Below are 20960 nucleotides of genomic sequence, written 5' to 3'. Positions count from 1 at the left end.
CGTCCCGCGTGCTGCCGCCAGGGATCTCTTTCCTCTGATATCGGGTTTCAAGACCGGCTCAATACTTAATGCCGCCCTGACGACAACAGGTATGCACTTCTTGAGCCCGCGACATTGGCCCGTCTTTTCGTACTCTTGCAATCTGCACGGCTGACAGAGATGGCTTCTAGCACCGTCGAAACCCTCATGGCGTCCACCGGCCCCTCCAAGTCTCCCGCCGCTCGGCCGAGCACCATACGAGCCCCATCCTTCACTCGCCAGAGCGAAGATAGCGATCCTCTGAGAGTACCGAAACGAGCCCAAACCTTTCAGAATGGCTCTGCACCCGACCCGTTGGCCACGCCGGCCGTCCCCAGCAAGTCGAAACAGGCAGACGAACCAGAGGCCCCAGATGCTTTTGAAACACGACCCTCAACAGATAACGACGATGGCTTCGACGGCAGAGGATCTGTGGACCTGGGCGAGTTGCCAATCGAGCTTGTGAGCTTGACTGACAGGTAGCGCACCTGATGCCTTCCAAACTAGAGTACGATGATCTGACAGAGCACAGCTTCGTCGAGTCGCTGACCACGAAACATCACCCGACGCCACTGAACATCGACAATGTTTCCCAGCTTTTCCAGGATTTCTATCAAGTCGCATCAACACACATCAACACCCACATTTCTTCGCTGGTCTCCCGGCATAACCGGGAGGCGTCTCCCGCTCCGTCCGCGTCATCCAAGGTCTCCACAGCCAGTAGGCTCCGAGCCAAGGCAGCGTCTCTCGGCAACAAGGACAAGCCAAAAGTTCTGCCCAAGGCTGAGCCGGAACAGCAAATGATCACCGCGGAGGAGCTGGCCAACAAGAAGAAGGCTCGAAAGGCGATTGAGGCTAAGCGGGGAGTCATTGAGGAGGCCGTCGAGCGAAGGCTATGTGAGGGCATCTATCACAAGATTTATCGCCACAAGAGCACCCAAGATGAGGCGCAAGATGCGAAACTGCGGTCCAAGACTGCAGCGTTAGCCCTTGTTGGTATTGGGCCCTTGGACCTTGGAATCGATCTTGGAGACGACAAGGCGCAGACACCTGAGGCGGCTGTCGAGAAAACCGAAGAAATCAAGAAGTGGCTGGAGCAGGCCAGGAGAGACCTCATCATGATGAATGAGAAGAGGTATCCGCTTGGCAAGCTTCACCATCTGAAGGCAGCTCATAAGAGCATCGTCGAGACTTTGGCGCACTTCCATCCGTCTGCTTCCGCGGATGAGATCATGCCGATGCTCATCTTCGCACTCATCACGCTTCCTCCTGAACACTTGAACGTCATAAGCGACTTGCACTTTATTCAGTACTTTAGATGGGATACCAAGTTGACGGGTGAGGCCGCCTACTGCTTGACCAATCTGGAGGCGGCCATTGCCTTTCTGGAGACGGTCGATCTATCCACGCTAAGGGCGGATGAGCTACCCCAAGGTCCTGGAAAAGGTCCGAGCCAGCCGGGGACGCCCCGCGCTGACACGTTTCCTCCGGCCTTCCCGCCCGGCTTGACGGTAACAGCGGACACAACGGTGGAGACCGCTACTGGGAACGCTACCCCAACGAAGCCGCCCGCTTCGCCCTCGGCCTCGGCCGGGCTGCGTGCTGCAGTTCAGGCTCGGAATAGAAGACTGAGTGAACTCGTTAATACGCCTGCCCAAGCCATCGGTGCTGCCAGTGATGCTGTTCTCAACACTGCTGACCAGCATATCAAGACCATTTCGACCAGCTTGGGTGATAGCTACAAATTTCTCGTTGGGAAATTGCGAGAGTCTCAAGGGTCACCCACAGAATCGGGTCAGGGGCTAGTCGTGCCAAAGACTCTTGATGATGCCAGGAAACTGGTCAGCACCCCGCCTCCCGAGGACGAGGACTCGGTGAGCGGTGCTAGTTCCATTCACGGTACAGAGGATGCCGACTCCACCCGTCGAGCTCCCTTACGAGAGGACAAGATGTTGAACCTCATCGGCGGACGGAAACCTAGCAGAGACCACAGTGCCGATAGTTCTCGCAGTGTGAGTAGTTCCAAGAAGGCTGCGCTGCTGAAAGAGAATGACGAGAAGGGTTTGCCCTCGTCGTCGCCGGCATCGGGTTCAAACCCACTCGACTCTGTGCGCAACTTTGGCAATTCGCTCTCCAGGTTCTCTGGCATGGGTATGATTCGTGGTCTTAGTCGGACTGCATCTACGCCCGTCGTGGCCAAGGAGATGTCACCGCCAAAAGATGGTCCGACCAAGGCGGCCGAAGGTGTCGACCTTGCAACGGTATGGTTCCCATGGACATCAGCCAGGATTCGAGACTAATTTTGGTGTAGGCCTTCCCAGACATCGCTGCCGCTTTGCCGCCTAAGCAAGCACCGGCCTCCAAGCCAGTGCCACAGATCAAACCACCCAACAAGCGTTTCATGGAACTCCAAAATGCGGGCGATCTCAAGCTTAACGAAGTACTGGAGCTGTTGCGTGACTACAGGAGACTGGCAAACTCGTTGAAGGATATGGGTGCATTCGAGGGCCAGAAGTGAGATTCCATGTGGCCGCCTTGAAAGGCAACTTGCGTTCATTACGAGTGGGACAAGGGCAGCATATCGGAGACACTGGCGTTTTGATTTTTGTTTTGGGACCTGTCGGCAGTCAAGGCTGCAGGTAAAGCGACGCTTCACCACTGGCAAATTATACAAGGAGGGTCGTGTGGTATTATTACTAGACATAGGGTTTTTACAAAGTAGCTTGAAATAAAAGAAAGACCGCCATACCCCACATCCTACGTGGTTGATCAAGATGGGAAAGTGCTGATGCTTCCGCATGACCTTTGCAAACATCTTCTGCGAGAAATGCTTTCTGGGAAATCCCCGGGCGCCAGTGGGATCAAAGCAAGAGTGCCTCTCCGTACATTAAACATGAACATCGTCCCTGTCAATGGCACGGCCATCATGTCATGATGATTTACCGAGGCACCAGCGAAGGAGAAGAAGAGAAAGAGAAAGAAAAATGAAGGGTTTCTACTCTGATTTTTGGTTTTATATGTACCTGACAGAACGACAAGAAAAAAAAGGAGTGAGAGAATATCCATTTCGCTCCCTGCGACGACAAGAGACTCGCTCGCGCCCTAAACACCCAACCAATGCTGTGGAAACGATGCTTGAACGCCCGCCTCCCTCTTCCCCAACCTCTCTCCACCTATTGCTTTCCCCGGTTTACCCGTTTTCAGAGGCCCGGGAGCTGGGGATGTGTTCGGAGGGCCCTCGCCCAGGGAGGGATACTGATGTTTTGTGTGTTTGCGTGTGTGTGATGGTGGTGGTTGCGGTATATGTACCTTTTGGGTTTTTGTTTGTGTGAAGTGGGCGTGATTTTGGACATAGGAAAGAAACCCGAAGAGTAGTATATGCCTCCCTGCCTCCCAGACCGTTCCATTATTGTCCGTTGTGTGGTTGTTTTGATTTTGTTGACTTATTTGGTTTGGTGATTTTTCTCCGTCCCCGAGTTGTTTAGTGGTTACCGTTCAACTTGGGGTCCTTGGGCGGCACCGTGCTCGCGCGGTTGGTGCGCTCCTGGAGCACGCCGATGGGCACATTGCCAGCCTCCTTCTCGTCGTTGATCATCTTCTCCATGAAGGCGATGTAGTCGTACTGCGGCATGCCGCGGTCCTCGGAGGTGTCTGGCCCGTTGTGCGGTGGGATGATCTCAATGAGCTTGTCGATGACCTCGTCGGGTACCAGGGAGTGGCGGAGATCCATCTCAGTAACGTAGGGCTTGCCGTCGGCTACCTCACGGAAGGACTGGAATACCTGCTCGGCGGTGTTTTGATCCTCGGTCACGTCAACCATGAAGCGGATGAACTGCTCGAAAGTGACGTGGTCGCGGCCCTTTGAGGTATCCATGAAGTAGTCGTGCATCTCATCCTCAGAGAAGACGAGGCCAAGGGAGGCAAGGGCGGCGCTGAATTCAAGTTCCTGGAGTGAGTTGGTGTCGTCCCGGTCAAAGTGGCGGAAGACAGACTCGAACTCCTCAAGCTGGATGGGTGTCAGGTTGGTCATGTTGCGGGCGACCATCTGGTTGTCGAGGAAGGAAAGCTTCTTCTGCACTGAGGACTTGACTAGACTGTGCTCATAGACCAACTCATCGTAGGTGTAAGTGGTGAAGTCATTCTCCTCAATGTTGGCCTCCTGGCACTTGGCGTCCACTGCAGCAATAGTGTCAAGATACTTATCGAGAGGGGGGAGGTTGTCGCTGAGCTTGCGGACGTGATGCAGTTGGTCCTCGACATCACCGTCCAGACCTGAGATTGCCAATTGCATGGTATTTAGAGCCATGGCAAAGTCGTTGGCCTTGTCGGCGAAAGATTTGCGGAGGGCGTTCTTGATGCTGTCAGGAAGTTAGTATGGAAATGGTTTCCTTGTGAAAAGATGCAACACTCACTCTCTGATGGTCTCGTTGATCAGCTGTGCTCGCCTCATCTCCGTCTGCGCCAGAGTCGACCATTCCTTCTCCATCGTCTCCAGCGACAACTCTGGTGGGGGGTCATACGGCCGCAGCCTGTACGTGCCCAGCTTCGTCTTGATGTTGCCCAACAGGGTGGCGAGCTCGCTCTTCTCGGCAACCCAGTCTCTCTTCTTGCCCCTCTTGAACGCCGCGAACTCGTTGGCTTGGGCTTTGGCATCGGCGTACGTTCCTTGGAATGTAGCCTGCTGCCACTTCTCAACCTGCTCCCTGATCTGCCTCAGAAGCTCTCTCATGCGCCTCTCATACGCGCTCTGCATCTCCCAAGCGCCAGCCATGTTGTTGACAAACTTCTCCACGCGACGTCCCGCATTCTCGACCTTCTCCATCTGAGAGAAGGCGTGGAACCAGTAGGCGATATAGGTCATGAGTGACCTCTCATCGGGCTTGGCAACGTCACACACATCCTCAACATCCAGCAGCTTAGGAATACCAATCTCCTTATGCGCGATATCGAAAGCCATCTGCATGTTTCCCCGACGGTCCGACTTGTCGAGGGCGTCGTAGTCGATGAGGTCTGGTCTGTGGATATCGAGCAGGGCGCAAAAGGCGAGTCCGTCGTTCCAGCTGCCGCTGAAGTCGCGGACCTCCACCTCGTCGTAGCAAGCTGTTTTTCTTTGACACCACAGGAGCAAGCCCTCCTTGGCTGTCATACCCTCCTCGTTGATGTCACTGATCGTGAACCGCAGAATGAGTGTCCAGATCAGACCAAGGATGATCTTCTGGTTACCGTCGACGACATCCTCGGCACCGATGTTGGTCATCTGAATGCCCCTGGACTTGATGAAATCCAGACCGGTGTTGACATTTTCGAATCGTTGAACACGAAGCTTCGGCTTCGCCGCGTAGCGTCCCAGTGTATCGTTGGACAGGCTTTCTAGCAAGTGGATGAGGATAACCTGCGCAAGCAATCTCTGTTAACCAAGAGAACCCCGCAATTCTGGGAATAGGGGCTTGCAACTTACACCATCGCTGAGATCACGCACGAGATCCTTGACTTCGAGTGAACGAGCCTCCAACTTGGTATTGAGCCTGGCAAGGAAGCACACATGTCAGTCACTGATCGTCGTCACCACGGACAGAACCAGGGTCCTTTTTCTCGGGGTGGGGTCCGGCTCGTACCATTTGGTAAAGGTCTTTTGCTGGACCGTGATCCATTTCTGCTGTTCAGCAAACGCCATTCTCGTCAAGCCCTGGTCATGCGGCGGCTCAATGGCAGCGAGGGCATCGGCGGGGGAGGATCCGGTGGCAGAGCGGAATCGGTTCTTCTTGGCGACGCTCTCCTTGCGAGTTAATGCGAGGCTGCTGCTTCCAGATCTCTGCAGGCGCTGCGCATGCAACTCCTTTTTGTCTCGTCGGCTTCGCGGGCTCGGGGTGGTGCTGGCGGAGCTGTTTGTACGGAAACGCGAGTCGGGGGAGGACTTTTCTGGAGTCGAGTGCTCGGTGTTGGTCGGTGTGGTCGGGGTCGTGGAGGCGGGTGAAGATGTAGAGGTGTGGCTGCCGGTGGTGGATTTGGTGCCGGCCGAGTGGTCGTGTAAACAAAACTCGGGGAATTCCTCGTTGCACTGGACGTTGCCGGGCAGACTCGAGCCTGACAGTGGGCGCTGCCCCTGAGGGCCTCCCCCGGTGGACGTCATTTCGGGCGATTCTAGTGGCTCGCTAAGTCGATTGGCAGCGCTCGTCCGCTGCAGGCGCCGGGATTTCGATAGTGATGTGGCTTATCGATAACGGCCCAACTGCCGGTCTGCTAGGATGAGGGGGGGAAACGTTTCTTCTGGACGTCTTCTAAGGGTGCCTCTTTTAGCAGGTGAATGGAATGTTGTGGGTGAATATGTCTGTGTCACTTACAGCTAAAAGACACTAAGGTTGGTTAGCAGGTTCAATGCGTGTTGAAAACAAAACAAGCTGGCAACACGGCAACGGCGAGAAGAGTATCGAGGGAGTCAGTCGCACTACAAACCGCAGTAGGGGACACTTCGCAGTTTATACCATTCATCGGATTCCCTCCAACGCATTCCAACGCCTTCAGTCTCTTCTCAAGTACAGACGAAAGACGTCGCGCGGCGCCAACAGAGCGAGGTCTCCCCCAGGCGCAAGATCCCTTCTGAAACAAGAGCCTGTCTCCCGTCCCTCCACTCCACGATCAGGAACGCGCCCCTTTCTCCCATCTCTCCCACAAGGACCCCGTTGATCCCTCCGCTAAATCGGCCCTCGACGAGTGCTCGAGTCGTCACTGTCGCCTTCGCCCTCGTCACCCCCAGCGCCAACGGGCCCGCCCCCTCATCCCACTGTCTAGGCCACTTATGCATGCCATAATGCTTGAAGCTGATCGGCAGGGATCCCCAAGGGTGCCATGGAGGTCGTGACTTCCAATTCTGGCCGCCGCGAAGCCTCTTCGTCGTCGCGGATAAGGCAGTTGCAAGAGATAGGGGGAGGCTTGCAGCTCCTGTCTTATGCTATTCGCCGGGCCCTCTTAGTTGCCCATCCTTGAACAATGGCCTCAATGGCCCGTTCTGGCTTTTCTGTCTGCATTCTTGGAACATTCTCCCCTTCAGCCACTCTCCATTTTGTGGGGGAAACCGCCGACAAAACGGCGAACCGCTCGAGGATCGAAATTCCATCGACGGGGGTCAGTTCCTCTACCCGCAACGTCGTCTATCCCGTGCCGCCGGCCTCCCGCTGTAATCCTCCGAGAGACCCTCGCGCGCGGTGGAGAGAAGGTCGAGGACGCATGAATGCACCGCGGGTACTCTGACGAGGACCGCGTCAAAGAGCTCAGACGGAGATTGGCAAGGACACTTTGCCCAGATCCCAAATCTTTTAGTTTCACAGGCCTGGAGATGGCCGATGCTGTTGCTGCTGCTAGCCCACCCGTCTCGTGGCCTCTGCGGACAAGAAGAGGCACGAGGGTCATTTTGCCGGGCGTCTGAGCCAGATTGCGACACGTCCCGCCCCTAGCCGAGACAATGAGCATGAGATGAAGAATGATGAGGTCAGACTTTTGGTCTGAAGAATGAGAAAAGGCATGCAGCCCGATTCCGAGGCCAGATCTGTCAGCACGGCACGCAGGTGGCAGAATGAGACGGAATTCGCACTTTTCCTCTGTTGGAATGGTGCTTGCTGAGCTAGATGCAATCTTCAGCAGATAAGATTGAAGTGTAATGCTACATGGCTTTCGGATGCAAGTTGGAAATCGTCTTTGAGACGAGCCAGTTCAGTTGCATTCTACCTCGCCAATCTCGACTTGGCTTCGCTTAACACTGTTGACTGTGGGCACCCGAGAGGACAAGCCCATTTGCAGCGATCTCGAAAACGGCTTCAGACATAAGACAACCTGAATATGCAGGAGCTTTTGTATCAACGGGCAAAACACTGTGAATCTTTTTTGCGGCGTGTCAAGTATGAGCTGCGCCTCTTTTGGGTTGCTTGCACCGAGTCGCAAGTCTTACTTACACCTAAGGCTGATGACTAAGACGACGTCGTTTTGGGGAATTCGAGATTGAGAACCACACCGGTCCGGATTTCGTCATCCAGGAATGGGGTTTCAGAGGCAAAAATGGGGTATTCACTTGCGAATAAAGCCAGATATTTAGACGATAAACAGCCGGTCGGATCGATGGACCATTGAATGCTGAAAGCCAGTTGGTCCTCCACTCCTCGGCGAAAACAAGACTTTTGCCGACGGCGAAAACTAACATTTTCACCGAGCCAAATGGTCGGGACTGCTGCACCGAACCACTTGATCTATGGCACGCAGGAATCAGAAGCACTCCAGGCGCTGTAGCGGGCTTTGACGCCATCGGGTTGGCAATTCCGCACTATTTACTGGCTGTCCCTGCAGGGGATTAGTGCTTAAAGCCGAAATCGGGACCAACGTCACCCGAATCTCGAACCTCACGCAACTTTTTTGAATTCTTCAACCCGCTGGGTCCTCAGTCTTTCAAAACCTAGCCAGGACACTCAAGAGAGCCCCGAGTGCGGCTGTTCGGTGCCCCTTTCCCTCCCCTCTTCTTTCCTTGTGTCCCACAGCCACATCAAAGTCATAATGGCCTCTAGATCAAGGATTCAGCCCCTCTTCCGGGCCGCTGCCCGGAGACAGACACTGCTGAGCGCCGGCAGCCGGCATCCCGCCATGCGGCAGATCTCGGCCCCGGCCGCTACCGCCGCAGCCGCCCGGTGTCTCTCGACCACGGCCGTGAGATGCGCGCAGGACAAGAAGGAAGTCAAGCTCACCGCTGCCGCCTACCCGGACCTGAAGCGGGATTCGCGCTTTGCCGAGGTGACGGATGCTCACGTCGCCTACTTCAAAGACCTCCTGGGCCCCTCCGGCGTTGTCGACGGCGTCACCACCGACGCCGCAGACGACCTTGCGGCTTTTAACGAGGACTGGCTGCGCAAGTACCGTGGCCAGTCGCAGCTTGTACTCAAGCCCGCGTCAACAGAAGAGGTCAGCAAGATCCTCAAGTACTGCAACGAGCACAAGCTCGCCGTCGTACCCCAGGGCGGCAACACGGGTCTCGTCGGAGGCTCCGTCCCCGTCTTTGACGAGATTGTCATCAACATGAGCCGCATGAACCAGATCCGCTCCTTTGACGACGTCAGTGGCACCCTCGTCGTCGACGCCGGCGTCATCCTCGAGGTCGCCGACCAGTTCCTGGCCAGCAAGGGCTACATCTTTCCCCTCGACCTGGGAGCCAAGGGCTCCTGCCACGTCGGCGGCAACGTCGCCACCAACGCCGGCGGTCTGCGTCTGCTCCGCTACGGCAGCCTCCACGGCAACGTGCTCGGTCTCGAGGCCGTCCTCCCCGACGGCACCGTCGTCGACGACCTGTGCACCCTGCGCAAGAACAACACGGGCTACGACCTCAAGCAGCTCTTCATCGGCGGCGAGGGCACCATCGGCATCATCACCAAGGTCTCCATCATCTGCCCGCAGCGTTCCCAGGCCGTCAACGTCGCCTTCTTCGGCCTCGAGTCTTACGAGAAGGCCCAGCAGGCCTTCAAGGCCGCCAAGGGCCAGCTCGGCGAGATCCTGTCTGCCTTTGAGCTCATGGACGCCCGCAGCCAGGACCTCGTCCACGCCGTCAGGGGCAACAAGCGGCCCCTGGAGGGCGACCATCCGTTCTACTGCCTCGTCGAGACGAGCGGTTCCAACGGCGACCACGACTACGAGAAGCTGGAGAAGTTCCTCGAGGACGTCATGACCAACGAGATCGTCGAGGACGGCGTGCTCGCGCAGGACGAGACGCAGAGCAAGGCTCTCTGGAGCTGGCGCGAGGGCATCCCCGAGTGTCTGGGCCACTGGGGCGGCACGTACAAGTACGACGTGTCGATCCCGCTCAAGGAGCTCTACCAGCTCGTCGAGGACACCAAGGTCAAGATGGAGGCGGCCGGGCTGGTCGGTGACACGGACGAGTTCCCCGCCATCGGCGTCGTCGGCTACGGTCACATGGGCGACTCGAATCTGCACCTCAACGTCGCTGTCAGACGGTACGACAAGCGCATCGAGAAGGTCCTCGAGCCGTTCGTCTACGAGTGGATCCAGGAGCGCAACGGCAGCATCAGCGCCGAGCACGGCTTGGGCGTGGCGAAGAAGGCGTTCATCGGCTACAGCCGAAACGAGAGCATGGTTGGCCTGATGAAGCAGATCAAGAATCTCTACGACCCGGTAAGCGGATTCTCGGTTCCTTTCTTTTCTCCTTCCTTCTTCCCGACGGGGCAGACTCGTTTACCCTTCCGTGCCGTTCGTGTAAGACTGAGAATGTGACCCCCATTTGTCACTTTGACTCTCACCTGCTGATGATGATGACTCCCCCCGCCGCCGTGTGCTGTCCCCCTCTCCCCCCCACACGATGCTGCCTGTCACTGCCTCCCCTCCCGCATGAAAATATTGCCCATCAGCCCTGCCTGCCTGGCGTGTGAAAGGAATGCTGACGTTGGGCCAATTAGAACGGCATCATGAACCCTTACAAATACGTCTGAGAGGGCGCCAAGAAACGATACCCCCCATCCCTGGACGGAGACGAGTCCGGCTGCCTTAGCCTTTCGGGCCTGACGTCTGGAAACGGTTTGTTGACGCGTGGTTGGAGCCCACGCCTGTGACTCCGGCTGGGTTCCCAGCCAATCAATGACCACCACCATCTGGAAAGAAAGAAGGCAATGTGGTTTTGTAAAAGGAAAAGAAAATCAGGTGTGTCGTGTGAGCGAGGGGACTGTCGGTGTGTGTGTGTGCCGGCGCGCGGCGCTCGTGTGCGTATGTGTGGGCATGACTGACTGCGCACTCTCAAAGGCGCCCTCTCGTGGTGGTTTAGAAGACATGACTCCCAATCGGGACATATTTTGAGATTTTTGTCTTACAGAGGGAGAAGAAAGTGCCTCGGCAAGCGTGATTTAGTAGGATATCACACGGCACATACGAAATGCACACTAGATTTATCATCATCATCACCAGAGAGACGTGAGGGGAATAAAAGAACACAGCCATGAAAAATTTCCAAATCCATCACAATCTGACGATCATCCGCCAACCCTCGGAGCGCCGAACCATGCCCGGGGGACGGGATTGACTTGGATCGGACATGTCTAAGATCGGACGTTGACGAAAACGTGATGCGATCAGTCGGTCAACCCCAGTTCAACAGTCCCCCCAGCCTCAACCGCAGCGGCCCCATGGCGTCCCGAGGACAAGTCTCAGCCCTTTTCCCAGCCCTGGGGGAGAGGGGAGGGGAAGGGGAAGGGGACTGATGACTCTACGTTCCAAGGACAGTAGTCACATACCATAGTATTGATGGGCAACGACGTAAGCACGTCCATTGGCTACGGTACGGCCGCCCCGAGCATCTCCCAAGGTGAGGGCGAAACACCAATGACAATCGCGCCGTCGCCGACACCCGAAGCCCCGCACACCCGCAGACCGGCGTCTCTGGTGTCTGGTGTGATCGTCCCTGCCTGCTGTTCTGGCAGGCGGTGTCAGGATTGGGACTCGTGTGTCTCTCGGCTGCCGCAGTGCTTTTCGGTTTCTCTTGTTTCCCCCCCTTGTCTCGATGGGATGGTGCCTGAACCCACGTCGTTCCCCCGGCCGGCCATTCCGCACCGACTGGCTGACAGTGCCCTGGCAGAAATCTTACATGCTCAGCTCTCATTTGCCCCTTTACTGAGGATACTGAGTGCGGCACTGCGACTTGCCAACCTCTCCCCTCAGCACTCTCAGCGGCCGCACCATGTCAGCCTCCGAGCGACCAATCCGGAACCAGGGCCCGTATGTCTCGTGGGGCCTCCGAACCCGGCCCCCTGTCGTCGGTCTGCAGCCCTACGGAGGCAGCTCCTAAGGGGGACGTGCACACCGTAGTTACCGGGGACGAGGAGGACATGGTGAGAAGGTTTACACTTTTTGTTTGCTTTTTGATGTTAGTCCCGCCTGTCAAGTCTCGGGTCGCACTTGCAACGATCCAATCTTGGCCAGTCGATGCTGTCATCCTTCACCGGGTGATTGTTTTGATTCCCACACTTGCGCATTCCCACGCGCCGCATATGCGTAGGCACCCTCTTCAAAGACACTGATCTGATACAATCATTTTCCCCATCCAGGGGCCCGGTCTTGGCCACGGATTTGCGCTCCTCGGTTCGATATCGAGGAACGAAACTAGAACTAGATTGATAGCCTCCGCCGATGCCGTCTCATGCAAGGAATCAGAACCGGAACATCATGTTCTCGCAAATCGAAGCTCATCGTGCCTCGGCCGGGGCAATCGTGATGCTCTATCTACCCGCACCCTGCCTCCGATTCTAACCAAAGGGAGGCATATATTTGATCGTCTCGGGGCGGCCTGCCTGCATACGCAGCCGCAGCCATCTTATTCGCCCAAGCAGTCCCGGGTGTTCAGTTCCCTTGCTCCCAACTGTCCATACACCGTCATGATCCACACTCGGTAGGGCTGCAGCACACCATCCACCAGGTTATCCCGCGAACCATTGTTTGCCTAACACGGTCCCACAGACGTCGGCACTCGCCCACGTAAGAACCTCCCACTCCGCCATCCTGGACCACGGGAGACCTCTTGACGTCCCGCTGCGGCTGTGTTGGGGCATGATATATACCGGGACTCGTGCGCCTGCCTTTCCGCGTTCGTCGCCTTGAAGAGGCTAGGCCAGCTATGGGCATTGCGTATCTTCCAACGTTGAAGTTTGAGATTTTGATTTGTCACCATGGTTGGAGTCCGTGGTAAGTATAAGGGGTGCGAGACATGCAGGGCCCGGCGAGTTAAGGTAAGCCCTTAGAGACCCTGAAGAGCGCCTCTTGGGAGAGACAACAGCTGACGGCTCGATGACTGCCTTAGTGCGACAACGAACGACCGTACTGTCGGAAATGCATCGACAGCGGCCGCGAATGCGCTGGGTACGAGCGCGAGATGGTATTCATCACCGCAACCATCGACGACGGCGGCCGTTGCTCGTCTCACCCTCCCCGACAGGTATCCTCGTCCAAGAAGTCTCCGAAAGCAAAAGCTGCCGAGCAAACGCCGCCTCGCCTCGCACCAACAGAGCCGCTAACACCCGCGTGGGATGACTTGATTTCCTTGTCTGAGAATGGCATCGTGTACTCGGTGCAGATTGCGACTCTGCATGCCAGGCTGCAGAACGTCTTGCGAGGCGAGGAGGACCGCAATCGATTCAGCTTCCCCATTGCCTTTCCACCGTACCTACCGATCGACGTGGAAACCTGGGACAACGGAGGCAACACGGACCTGGCTGCGCAGAACATGATTAGCCTCTTGCCTGCCGGTAACGTCGCCGGTCCACCAGACGGGATATGCGCATTTCTGTTCGAGGTGAGCGGATCTGAGTATTTGCAGAGAGAAAAAGACTGCTGACATGTAGCAGCAAAACCCAGCTTATCTTGTGACGAACGGCATCACCCCTTGGGGCGTACCCCAGGAGAACCAAGATGTAGTGAAGAAGTTTGGGCCGGAACAATTCAAGTACTTTCCGAATCACCATTTCTTCGTCAGGGTGTACAGGTGTAATGCTGTAAGGAACCAAGAAGCACTGTTGTACCGCCAGCGGCTAACTTGTAGGACAAGATCATTCTTGCCCTCCTTCATAGGAAAGCGACCTTCTTATCCTCATTTGAGTGGTGTACAATCCCATGGGAGATGCACCCCAAGAGTATCTTTGACAGACTTTTCGACGTCATCGTCCATCTGCCTGGCATCTTTGCCCGAGTCGACCGCACCATCCCATTCGCTGCAACTTTGCAACGCCGACTGAAAGCGCAGGAACTTTTGAGCAGTTGCTTGCAGGTTGAACAGCAACTGGAGGAATGGCATACATTCGCACGCTCCCCGACCCTTGAGCATCCGTATGCGTACTGGATCGAAGAATCGGACGATCAAGATGCACAACAGGTTCCTTTCGCCAACCCTTTTGCTGACAACTTCGCTTTCAAGGACGGGATTACCGCCGTCATGTTTCTGTACTACTGGATGACGCTGTTGCTCCTCCATCGGTGCATCGAGAGTCTGCACCACGCCATATTTCAGCCAGTAATCGAGGATTTTCCGAATATGTACCCGGACCTGCCGCCACATCTACAGATCAATCTAGCGAGATATCAGCAGCGTCGGGAATTCGCGGCCAGAGTATGCCGTGCACTGGACTTTGCTCTCAACACGACAGTACAGCCCGACCTTCTCGTTGCTCCTCTCGCCACGGCTTTGGAGTTTTACCGGGAGCTCAACTCATCCTCGCGGGATGGAGAGCTGGAGATCATGTGGTGCGAAGGCTTCAAGCTGAGGCTGGCATCGAAGGGACAAGACATTGCCAATGTACTCCAAAGCAGGCAGTGGGCCGACCTGGCGAGATTTTGAACGGAGCGGGCTCCTTATTTTCGATGGTGCTAGGTTGACGCTGGCAACCAAAATTCCTACCCGGCTGTAGACAAAATGGTGGAGGTATTGGGATACACGGACTTGATTCGGCTGCGTGGTGTTGACGGATTGCTTTCAACATTATTTTATCGAGGATCCAGCGGTCGTGGTGGTTGCGCGATGGACTGGCCGCCATCGTGGGAAAGTGTTGTTTTGTAATATATCATAGGCTGCTTTTGACGCCAAAGTCATGACGCCAGAGTCATGACGACACGGCGAGAACACACCCGCTGCAGCTGAATACTTCCCAAAAATGTAAATTTGGTCGAATTATTGCAAAATTCTCGACATTGCCGCTTTCAAACTGGAGGAAATAGCGCATGGTTTGGCGTGAATTGAACCTCCCGTCGTCAGTGTAATTGTCATGGAGGATCTGTGTCAGTTCAGAAGCGGATAACCTAGCTGACCGCGTGTGAACACTGAGATTGGGGGGAATCTGATGTAGCTGTGCACGGACCAATCCAGACCTGATGCCCGAAGCTCCCCTCGCTGAGCGTGACCGTGGTGGGCGGGAAGGTCCATTACCCGGACTTTCCCCGGCGGTACAGGAGCTTGGAGCTACTCAGCCTTCCATGCCAGCGCCAGCAGGTACCGAAGCTTCGTCAGACCTGCAGCCTGCCTACCTTACCTCACCTAGTACTCCATCCATCCTCCACCGACCGCACCCCTTCCATCCACGGCGATTGTCCCGCAGTAACGAACATCTCGCCGAACTGAACAAAATCAAACAACTCCTTTTCCACCAGCCGTCATTCAGCAAAGATGGCTTCCGGCTACGATAGAGCATTGTCTGGTACGTCGCCCTGCCTGTCCGTTAATTGCAATGTGTTGAGCTAACCCGCCGCAAACAGTCTTCAGGTCCGTCAACATCTCTCCCTCGAACCTGCCCAAGCCCGCCAACTAACTTGCACAGTCCCGATGGACACGTCTTCCAGGTCGAATATGCCGGTGAGGCCGTCAAGCGAGGTAATAATGCGCGTCCGCCACATCCCAGGGCGAACTCCAGCTCACTGTTAGCATAGGAACGTGCGCGGTCGGCGTCAAGGGCACCGATGTTGTCGTTCTCGGATGCGAAAAGCGATCAGCCATGAAGCTGCAAGACACCCGAATCACCCCGTCCAAGATCCAGCTCCTCGACACCCACGTCTGCCTGGCCTTCGCTGGCTTGAACGCCGATGCCCGCATCCTTGTCGACAAGGCGCGGTTAGAGGCTCAGTCCCATAGACTCACCGTCGAAGACCCCGCCTCGATCGAGTACATGACCAAGTACGTCGCTGGCGTCCAGCAACGGTACACGCAGAGTGGTGGTGTCCGGCCATTTGGCATCAGCACCTTGATTGTCGGCTTCGACAGCGGCAGCAAGGTTCCCCGCCTTTACCAGACCGAGCCCTCTGGCATCTACTCGGCATGGTATGTTCTTGGTCTAGGAGCTTGCGTGAAATCACCTTGCTAACCCCCTTACAGGAAAGCCAACGCCATTGGCCGTTCAAGCAAGACGGTTCGCGAATTCCTCGAGCGCAACTACAAGGAGGACATGGACAGGGAGGCTACCATCCGCCTGGCCATCAAGTCCCTCCTCGAAGTTGTCCAGACTGGAGCCAAGAACATCGAGATTGCTCTGATGGCTCCGGGAAAGACGATCGAGATGCTCCCGGTAGAGGAGATTGAGAACTACGTCAAGAACATTGAGCAGGAGAAGCAAGAGGAGGCGGCCAAGAAGAAGACGGGCCGGACGCCAGGAACCGGAAGCGCGGCCATCCTGACGAGAGGCTCCGGTGATGGTGACGAGTAAAGGCATGAAAAGGCGTTGGGTTCGCGGATAGACGACACTGATGAGGGTATCAACCAAATACCATTGTATTACCACCTCTAGACATGCCGTGGGGAATCTACTAAAAACGGTGTCCATAAAATCGCCTGCTCACACAAATGCCAACTAACCTCCACCTCATCCCAGCTTGTCCGCATCGTCGGTAGGATCGAATATCGACTTTCCTTCGACTTGACGGACACGCTCGTCCTTGATCATACGACTGTCCTTGCGCGCGTCCTCGCCCTCGACAGAGATGGCGGCCTTGGGAGTGACAGCGTCGATGACGAAGTGGTTATCGCAATGTGGGCAGTATTCGTCGGATTCCTCAAACTCTTGCGCGTCCTTGCGGAAGCACTTCTTGCACTTCTTGCAGGCGAAGGTCATATCGAAGGTCTGCATGAGAGGGTGCCTCTCCTGCTCCTGGTGGCACTCGGCGCAGTCGAACCATTTCTTGCCTGTATGGTAAAAACCGGTTAGGTATGTCTTTCCAGGCACGGAGAGTTCTTCGGCGGCGTACAGCATGGCGAGCGGATGGCGACTTGCGCATTCAGGACGTGTTTGCTGTCACGAGCTATTAGCTGGCGGTCAGGGGGCGAAGGCTCGATGGAGCGTACCACATGGTGTATGTTCTTCTTCTGCGTTAACCGCGTTTCAACTCGAATGATTGTTTGTTCCGTAGTTCAAGGTTTTTCACTTGTCTTGTACAATCTGGCCAGCGGTTTCGGGGGATATGCAACTTTTGGTGGTGGTATGGAGGTGAAGAAGGTTCCACCAAACATTTGGGCTGCTGATAAATTTGGCGGGGTCCTGGCTTGTCGCCTCCAGTGCCTGATTCTTCCCGCTGCACACCCCGCCAAGTGGGTGGGGGATGAGATTGAACGACAGCATTAGTATTTTGCCAATGAATGCGTAATTCCAGGAATGCATGTAGCTATTGCCTGGGAAGTCTTCCAACGCAAAGAGAAACAGCACTAAATTCTCTAGCATTCTTTTCCCGATTGAAGTTCTTGCTTATATCTTGCACTTGTTCCTGCGGTGCTGTCGCCAACATATCGCCGCGTAATTCTCTGCCAGTACTTGACCATAGAGACAAGGCCATGGCATATCAAATGCACATTAAGGCATATCATAGTTTCGGAACAAAAGATTGATCGAAGGCACCTACTAACTAAGAGAAAGGTATACAGGCACCTAACCGACTGTCTGTCACTGAGTGCTTACCTAGGACCCTGGCAGGTGGGGCACGCCAAAGCTGGAGTGCAGGAGCCCATCCAATAACTTGCCTTGCCTGCCTGCCTTGTCTGCCTGGGCCTGCTCGGGTGTTGCTGCTTACCTACCTACCTGGTACTTTAACACAGGCCCCATTTGCAGGCTACATCATTTGCCTCTGCACATCCTCTCTTCACATCCTTTCTCTACATCGTTGCGACGCCCGATATCCCACAACATTCATCCGCCACGATGCCGCCGAAGAGGAAGGCTCAAGGAGCCGTCACCGGCAGCCTCAAGGCAGGAAAGGGCTCGGCGGTGTCCACGCCAGGGGGCGCTACCCCCAACAGGAGCGTCGCTAGTGATAATGAATCCTCCGTGGTAGATCCCATTAGCGAATCCGAAGATGAGAACCTCGAGAAGAACGTCGACAAGTTCTCCGTCGACGCCTACCTCGATAGACCAAAAGCAAATGGACAGGAGTCCATGTCGGCGCTGTTCAAGAAGAAGCGTGACTTCTCGTGGCTCCAGATGAAGCCCGACTCAACGAACCGCCCACTCTACATCGACCCAGCAAAGGGGCGCATCTTCTTGGAGAGCTTCAACCCGCTTGCCGAGCAGGCGCAAGATTTCTTGATCACCATCGCCGAACCGATTTCGCGACCGTCCTTCATACACGAATATGCCCTCACGACACACAGTTTGTACGCTGCTGTGTCGGTTGGCTTGTCTCCTGGCGACATCATCAACACCCTGGACCGCTTCTTGAAGATGCCTTTACCGGAAAGCATTCGCAAGTTCATCGAAGGCTGCACGCAAAGTTTCGGCAAAGTCAAATTGGTGCTGAAGAACACAAAATACTTTGTCGAGAGTACCGATCCGGTGATCCTGCAGAAGCTTCTGAAGGATCCAGTCATTGGACCTCTGCGAGTCCACGGAAACGAAGAGATCACAACAACGGCTGCTCCTAAGCAGGGCCCCCTGGTCATTCCAGGCACCGCCAACGCCGCAGGTGTACGGCAGGCCGAGGAGCAGAAGGCCAAGGGTCGTGAGGGCGAAGCGCAAGCTCAGGATAGTGAAGTTTATGCAGCGCTGAACGACGACGACGACGATGACCAGGAAATTACCCATGCCTTCGAAATCTCGGACGATGCGGTGGAGACGGTACAGAAGCGATGTCTTGAACTGGAATATCCGGTGCTGGAGGAATACGACTTCCGCAGAGATGAAGCCAACCCGAATTTGGAGATTGACTTGAGACCTGGTACGCTGATTCGACCGTACCAAGAAAAGAGTCTGTCTAAGATGTTTGGAAACGGCCGAGCAAAGAGTGGTTTGATCGTCCTTCCTTGCGGTGCTGGAAAAACGCTTGTCGGAATTACGGCAGCTTGCACTGTGAAGAAGGGTGTCATTGTCCTCTGCACTAGCTCCATGTCGGTTGTGCAATGGCGAAACGAGTTCCTCAAGTGGTCAAATATCAAGCCGGAGGATATCCAAGCCTTTACCTCCGACAACAAGGGCGCGATTTTCCCGGGTAACACGGGTATCATCGTTACTACGTACTCCATGGTGACGCAAACTAGAGAGAGGTCTCACGAGGCGAAGAAGATGATGGATTTCCTTCAGACCCGAGAATGGGGTCTTATGCTTCTCGACGAGGTTCACGTTGTGCCTGCTAATATCTTCCGCAAGGTCACGTCGTCTATCAAGACGCATTCCAAACTAGGACTTACTGCCACCCTTCTTCGTGAGGATGACAAGATTTCGGATTTGAACTTCCTCATCGGACCCAAGCTGTACGAGGCCAACTGGATGGAGCTGTCCGAACAGGGACACATTGCCAAAGTTCAGTGCGCTGAAGTATGGTGCCCAATGACCGCGGAATTCTACGACGAGTACCTCAAGGCCTCGGCGCGCAAGAGAGCATTGCTTTATATCATGAACCCTCGCAAGTTTCAGGCTGCTCAGTATCTCATCAATTATCACGAGTCGCGCGGGGACAAGATCATTGTCTTCTCGGACAATGTGTACGCATTGAAGATGTACGCCGAGAAGCTGCAGAAGGTGTACATCTACGGAGGTACAGGCCAGGCCGAGCGCATGAATATTCTTCAGAACTTCCAGCACAACCCGCAAGTTAATACGCTTTTCCTTTCAAAGATTGGAGACACGTCCCTCGACTTGCCCGAGGCCACTTGCCTCATCCAGATCTCCTCGCACTACGGTTCCCGTCGTCAAGAGGCGCAGCGTCTCGGCCGTATTCTCCGAGCCAAGAAGAGAAACGAAGAGGGCTTCAACGCCTTCTTCTACTCCCTCGTGTCCAAGGACACGCAGGAGATGTACTACTCCTCCAAGAGACAGGCTTTCCTCGTCGACCAGGGCTACGCTTTCAAGGTGATCACGCAACTCGCCAACATTGAGAAGACACCTGGCCTCGCATATGCGGCTGCGAGTGAGAGACGCGAACTGTTGCAGAAGGTGCTGATCGAGAACGAGGCCGGCGGCGAGGACGAAGTCATCGACGACTTGTTCCACAGCGGCAACATGGGTCGTGCCCCGGCCAGAGGCAAGAAGAAGGCGGCGGCGCGAAGGACAGCAGGTCTGTTGGGAGATCTTTCTGGTGGCCAAGACATGGCGTATATGGAGCAGAACAAGAGGGTCAAGCTCAAGAAGGCCAAGGCTGAGAGCAGCACCTTCTTCAAGAAGATCCAGAGAGAGAAAGCTAAGCGCTAAAATGTATAATGAACACGGTCGAGGCGTTTGGGGGCTTGCGGGATCACGCCACAGAGCGCGGTTTGCTCGGTGTACTACTATAAAGAAGACTATATAAACGTCCTTCAACAAGAATGCAGTCACAGCCATGGCCTTCGTTTGCAAGGCGGCTCTGCATCGGTAGCTAGACTGCCAAGATTGGAAATATTACTCTGCCCAAGGACTTGGACGCTTGTCACTATGTGATCTTTCTCTTTGCTTGCTTTCGGATGGACAACCTGCGTGGCCGATCCATGGGTAACTGCATCGTCCGGTGAGGTCTTCTTTTGTACGGACGGCTGTGTAGGGCATTTCATTGCAATTCCGATATCAAGGCTTTCCGAGTCAAGTTGCTTCTTTCATTTGCCAGCCGCCGGCATTCAGCTCGTGTTGCTCGGGTACCCGGTCTGTCCACTAAGACCGGCGTCTGTGTTCACCGTCACTTGTTCAGGTATCCCGCACGGAAGGAAGGGTATTAAAAAAAAATAGGGGGTCGAAAGGGAAGTGTTCTCCGGTCCCTGTCGGTCGGTCAAGGGCCCTGTATCGTAGGGTTGGAAACAGAAGCTTCCGCTAGAGGATCGACAAGCTTCCGTGGGCAGATGGCCGGGTACTATCGGCCGGCTGCAGAAATTGGCATTGCAAATCCGATGGGCGTTTCTTATTTTGTCGTGTCAAGAAAACCCATGTTGCCAATGGAAAAACGTGATCGTTTGGGGAAAATCAGTTGGAGGTGACAAACAGCAGCCAGTT

The 20960-nt window shown here is 55.3% G+C and overlaps 6 protein-coding genes across 6 annotated transcripts; 4 read left to right on the top strand and 2 right to left on the bottom strand.

The window, feature by feature from the left end:
• Positions 1 to 159: 159 nt before the first annotated feature.
• GCG54_00007720 (uncharacterized protein) lies at positions 160 to 2536 on the top strand (the record flags this gene model as incomplete). The annotated part of the gene is given in 3 exon segments (XM_045407698.1): positions 160 to 480; positions 498 to 2279; positions 2330 to 2536. 3 exon segments carry the CDS (start codon positions 160 to 162, stop codon positions 2534 to 2536), a joined length of 2310 nt encoding a protein of 769 aa, XP_045259433.1.
• A 963-nt stretch (positions 2537 to 3499) lies between these two features.
• GCG54_00007719 (Alpha-actinin-like protein 1) lies at positions 3500 to 6148 on the bottom strand (the record flags this gene model as incomplete). The annotated part of the gene is made up of 4 exons (XM_045407697.1): positions 3500 to 4376; positions 4431 to 5410; positions 5477 to 5543; positions 5592 to 6148. 4 exons carry the CDS (start codon positions 6146 to 6148, stop codon positions 3500 to 3502), a joined length of 2481 nt encoding a protein of 826 aa, XP_045259432.1.
• Positions 6149 to 8556: 2408 nt separating this feature from the next.
• Positions 8557 to 14377, top strand: GCG54_00007718 (putative D-lactate dehydrogenase; the record flags this gene model as incomplete). Its single annotated transcript, XM_045407696.1, has 4 exons — positions 8557 to 10179; positions 12848 to 13339; positions 13392 to 13538; positions 13592 to 14377. 4 exons carry the CDS (start codon positions 8557 to 8559, stop codon positions 14375 to 14377), a joined length of 3048 nt encoding a protein of 1015 aa, XP_045259431.1.
• Positions 14378 to 15199: 822 nt separating this feature from the next.
• GCG54_00007717 (Proteasome subunit alpha type-4) lies at positions 15200 to 16229 on the top strand (the record flags this gene model as incomplete). Its single annotated transcript, XM_045407695.1, has 5 exons — positions 15200 to 15230; positions 15289 to 15295; positions 15351 to 15403; positions 15460 to 15847; positions 15902 to 16229. The coding sequence occupies 5 exons, from the start codon at positions 15200 to 15202 to the stop codon at positions 16227 to 16229; spliced, it is 807 nt and encodes a 268-aa protein (XP_045259430.1).
• Positions 16230 to 16385: 156 nt separating this feature from the next.
• GCG54_00007716 (uncharacterized protein) lies at positions 16386 to 16885 on the bottom strand (the record flags this gene model as incomplete). The annotated part of the gene is made up of 2 exons (XM_045407694.1): positions 16386 to 16705; positions 16768 to 16885. Coding segments are annotated over 2 exons (438 nt in total), but the record flags the coding sequence as incomplete, so codon positions are not given.
• An 826-nt stretch (positions 16886 to 17711) lies between these two features.
• On the top strand, positions 17712 to 20192 carry GCG54_00007715 (DNA repair helicase RAD25; the record flags this gene model as incomplete). Its single annotated transcript, XM_045407693.1, has 1 exon — positions 17712 to 20192. The coding sequence occupies one exon, from the start codon at positions 17712 to 17714 to the stop codon at positions 20190 to 20192; it is 2481 nt and encodes an 826-aa protein (XP_045259428.1).
• Between the last annotated feature and the right edge of the window lie 768 nt (positions 20193 to 20960).

The sequence above is a fragment of the Colletotrichum gloeosporioides genome (genome assembly GCF_011800055.1).
Source record: "Colletotrichum gloeosporioides strain Lc1 chromosome Unknown consensus_77, whole genome shotgun sequence".
Taxonomy (NCBI): domain Eukaryota; kingdom Fungi; phylum Ascomycota; class Sordariomycetes; order Glomerellales; family Glomerellaceae; genus Colletotrichum; species Colletotrichum gloeosporioides.
This window is presented reverse-complemented; position numbering and strand designations above follow the sequence as displayed.